A 3914-nucleotide genomic window follows, 5' to 3' on the forward strand; every position below is an offset into this window, starting at 1 on the left:
ATCTAACTTCAACCACGAGTATGCACTATGGCAGAAAGAGATAACCAGTTGAAGTGGTAGGCAATTATGATCATCAAATGGAAAGCTAGCCACCTAAAGAAGAAATTTGATATTGTAGATGAAAGCAGCAGTTGGTTTGTAAAACAAATCTAAGTGCTGAAAAAACCCAAAACCCAAGTGAAACATAAAGCTGACACATGTAGTCTAGGTGTTGGAAATTAATCAAGACATCTTCATGAACACTCTATTTCCTCGGAACATTTATGATCACATTAAAAGAGATAATGTTGTTAAGTAGAGTAATATTATATGGTCTATTAATCAATAATTATTCCACGATTTCCCAGGCTGAGAAACCTCGTTAACAATATGGGCTATGATATATAACACCTGAAAAATAATAAATAAAATTCTAACAACATGCATGGATTGGCTTCTCTAAAATGATACTCACACCTTCAATCTAAAGGTGCTTCAAAGGGGATAAGCAACAGTTTGCCCAACAGTTCCAGGTGCAGCACCACATGCCAGGCGAGTTGTCACACACAACTCGGAATCTTGCACTAGACCAGACGGCTTGGATTTAACTAACCAATCTTTCAAAGACTCATAAACAACAAAGTTTAGACCTACAATGGAACCTGGAAAATAGGAAAAAAATTAAAAATAAGAAATCATTAATTCTAATAACAGCACTACATCCACTACAGCAGGAGAGGAGGGGGTGGAGAACTTTAGGGAGTTAATTATATCAGTTGCATGAATTGCCCAAGCACAATATTAAGATTTGTCATATTTGCCATTATGATCATGACTGTAATCATCAACTTTGTAAAGAAGTAAAAATGAAAAGATTATTCACAACTCCAATGACTGAAGAAAGCCAACCCTTATATAAAGCACGTGGGCCTTCTTCCCTAAGCACAGTTGTCAAAGCATGGAACATCCCTCTGTATTGGTAAGGGGACTTCTCTGTCTACAAATACAACAAAAAGCATACTATAAATATTAAGAGCAGTAGAGCACAAAGAACACGAAGAAAACCAATGTTATATCTTCTCTCTATGTGATTTGCAAACCAAGCAATTGGTAAATAGAAAAAATGAAGGTAAAGATGTACCTGTACAGTTATCTTGCCTCGAACCATATCCATTGGATAAGTTGCGGACATGGCAATTATTCCAGCACATGCTCCAGCTCCAAGATGTAAAACAGGAGTTAGCTGAGATCCTCTGCCAAAATCATAAGAAAAATAGTTAGACAAATAGGGTTTTATAACTGAACCCACCCCCAGCCCCTTTCCTTTCTTTGATTGAAAAAAGTGCTACTTCTTATTAATTTTCATCGTTAAGTTTATCTTCTGCAATTTTAGTTGTTTCTCTTTATTTTTCTTTATTTCCTTACTTTCCAGCAAGCTAACCCACTAACCATTTGAGAAATTGCGCTAACCAAGATAACTATACTCTGTTTTAGTGGATTCTGCACTTGCTATTTCTTATACTTGTTCATTGTATGACAGGTAGAAGAAGGGAAACCTCAACCTCTTTTGATAGTGAACCGGAGAAGACCTTCCTTAGATTAAGGAGGGAATCAATAGGGAAGAATTTTATTGGTGCAGAATAAGAGGAGGAAGGCTTGGATATAGACATGGAGGATGATATGGAAAACCATCATGAAAGAAAGGTGAACAATCATGCCAAAAGAGTTGCAGATAACCCTGTTGAACAAGAGAGGAGAGTGCTTGATGCACGAAAACTTGTCTCTCAACAAATTTCCTTTCAAAAAGTATACCGAATTATCGTCAAGTAAAAACTCACAATAGATTGAGGTCGAATCCCATAGGGATTGATTGGTCAAGCAACTTTAGTTGGAAGAGTGTGCTAGTTGAGCTAAACAAAAATGTAGTTGAGATTTGCAGGAAATTAAATGGTGGGAAAGTAAATTGCAGAAAATAAAGTGCAGAATCTTAAATGGGGATTTGGGGAGATGAACATAGAAATAAATGGCAGAAGGTAAAGAGAATGGGTAAGATCAGAGATGGGGAATTCATTGGGCTTAGGAGATGTTGCATTTTCCAGATCAAGTTCATTCTCATCTCTTCCTCAATCAATGCATTCATTGATCTCATTGGCAATCTTAAGTGATTGGATCCCAATTCCTTGGCAATCCAATCTCTCTAAGCATGAACAATTTCCCAATTCCTTGATTTAATTGCTCATGGGAAGAGATGAAGTATGGTGACTGATTATACCACATGTATTTCCAAATCAAAGTGTTGGGAGAATTACATGTCACTATATCCGCCCAAACCCCAATTTGGTCCAACATGAGAAAGCATTTCTAGCATGATCTCCTCATCCCTTTTGCAAGGCTCAGAGGAGATCCAATTATGGAGAGTTTCTTTTCCAAGACAACTAACCAATTAGATTAAGATCGAAAGCTTTCTAGTAAATCAAGAGAAAAGAAAGAGGAAGAAGAATGAAAACTATAATTGATCCATCAAATTACAATAGAGCTCCCTAACCCAATGAAAGAGGTTTAGTTGCTCATGGCTCTAGAAATGGAAATGAAAAATGGTAGAACATAATACATTCCTCTGAGACTAGAAAAGTGTAGAAAAGTAAATATACAGAGTGTAGTTCTCCAAAAGTGCTTAGCCTCTCTATAGTTCAAAACTACTCCTATATATACTACTCTTCTTGATCTTCTAGTGAGTTCTTCAAGTCTTGGATATGTGCCTTTGATCTTGAGTTAAAGCAGTTACAATCTTCAGTGGGCTCAGCTTTGTTTGCAGAAAAGTGTGAGTTAGGCATGGGCGTTAATTAGGACGTTAGTGGCGTTAACGTTAAGTGAGGATGTGGGTTCACCTTGAGGACAAGCAACAGTTTAAGTTTGGTGTTGTGATGAGCGGATATTTTATACGCTTTTTGGGAGTAATTTCACGTAGATCTTAGTATGTTTTAATTAGTTTTTAGTAGAATGTTATTAGTTTTTAGGCAAAATTCACATTTCTGGACTTCACTATGAGTTTGTGTGTTTTTCTGTGATTTCAGGTAATTTCTGGCTGAAATTGAGGGACTTTAGCAAAACTCTGAAAAAGGCTGACAAAAGGACTGCTGATGGTGTTGGAATCTGACCTCCCTGCACTCTAAATGGATTTTCTGGAGCTACAGAACTCCAAATGGCGCGCTCTCAACGACGTTGGAAAGTAGACATTCAGAGCTTTCCAGCAATATATAATAGATCATACTTTATTCGGAAATTGACGACGTAACATGGCATTGAACGCCAAGTACATGCTGCTGTCTGGAGTTAAACGCCAGAAACACATCATGATCCGGAGTTGAACGCCCAAAACACGTTATAACTTGGAGTTCAACTCCAAGAAAAGCCTCAGCTCGTGGATAGATCAAGCTCAGCCCCAGCATACACCAAGTGGGCCCCGGAAGTGGATTTATGCATCAATTACTTACTCATGTAAACCTTAGTAGCTAGTCTAGTATAAATAGGATAAGTTACTATTGTATTAGACATCTTTTGATAGTTTAATCTTTTGACTTTGTAGTCTTAGATCATTCGGTCTCTTGATCATTCAGGGGGCTGGCCATTCGGCCATGCCTGAACCTTTCACTTATGTATTTTCAATGGTGGAGTTTCTACACACCATAGATTAAGGGTGTGGAGCTCTGCTGTACCTCAAGTTTCAATACAATTATTATTACTATCTATTCAATTCTCTTTTATTCTTATTCAAAGATATACGTTGCACAACACTTTGATGAATGTGATGATTCGTGACACTCATCATCATTCTCACCTATGAATGCGCGTGACTGACAACCACTTCCGTTCTACTCTAGGCCGGGCGCATATCTCTTAGATTCCCCAACAGAATCTTCGTGGTATAAGCTAGA

The 3914-nt window shown here is 37.6% G+C and overlaps 1 protein-coding gene across 1 annotated transcript; it reads right to left on the reverse strand.

Moving 5' to 3' along the window:
• Positions 1-474: 474 nt before the first annotated feature.
• LOC127744429 (mitochondrial adenine nucleotide transporter ADNT1-like) lies at positions 475-1345 on the reverse strand. Its single transcript, XM_052256592.1, has 4 exons — positions 1329-1345; positions 1121-1232; positions 889-976; positions 475-641 (listed from the first exon to the last, which is right to left on the reverse strand). The coding sequence occupies exons 1-4, from the start codon at positions 1343-1345 to the stop codon at positions 475-477; spliced, it is 384 nt and encodes a 127-aa protein (XP_052112552.1).
• Positions 1346-3914: the final 2569 nt, after the last annotated feature.

Source organism: Arachis duranensis, unplaced genomic scaffold, assembly GCF_000817695.3.
Source record: "Arachis duranensis cultivar V14167 unplaced genomic scaffold, aradu.V14167.gnm2.J7QH unplaced_Scaffold_354584, whole genome shotgun sequence".
NCBI classification, from domain to species: domain Eukaryota; kingdom Viridiplantae; phylum Streptophyta; class Magnoliopsida; order Fabales; family Fabaceae; genus Arachis; species Arachis duranensis.

Excerpts from the sequence above, each read along its gene's own strand:
- LOC127744429 (XM_052256592.1), bottom strand. Across the intron at positions 977-1,120 it reads GAGGCAAGATAACTGTACAG|ACAGAGAAGTCCCCTTACCA; the intron begins GTACATCTTTAC and ends TTGTATTTGTAG. Across the intron at positions 642-888 it reads CCCACGTGCTTTATATAAGG|GTTCCATTGTAGGTCTAAAC; the intron begins GTTGGCTTTCTT and ends CCTATTTTCCAG.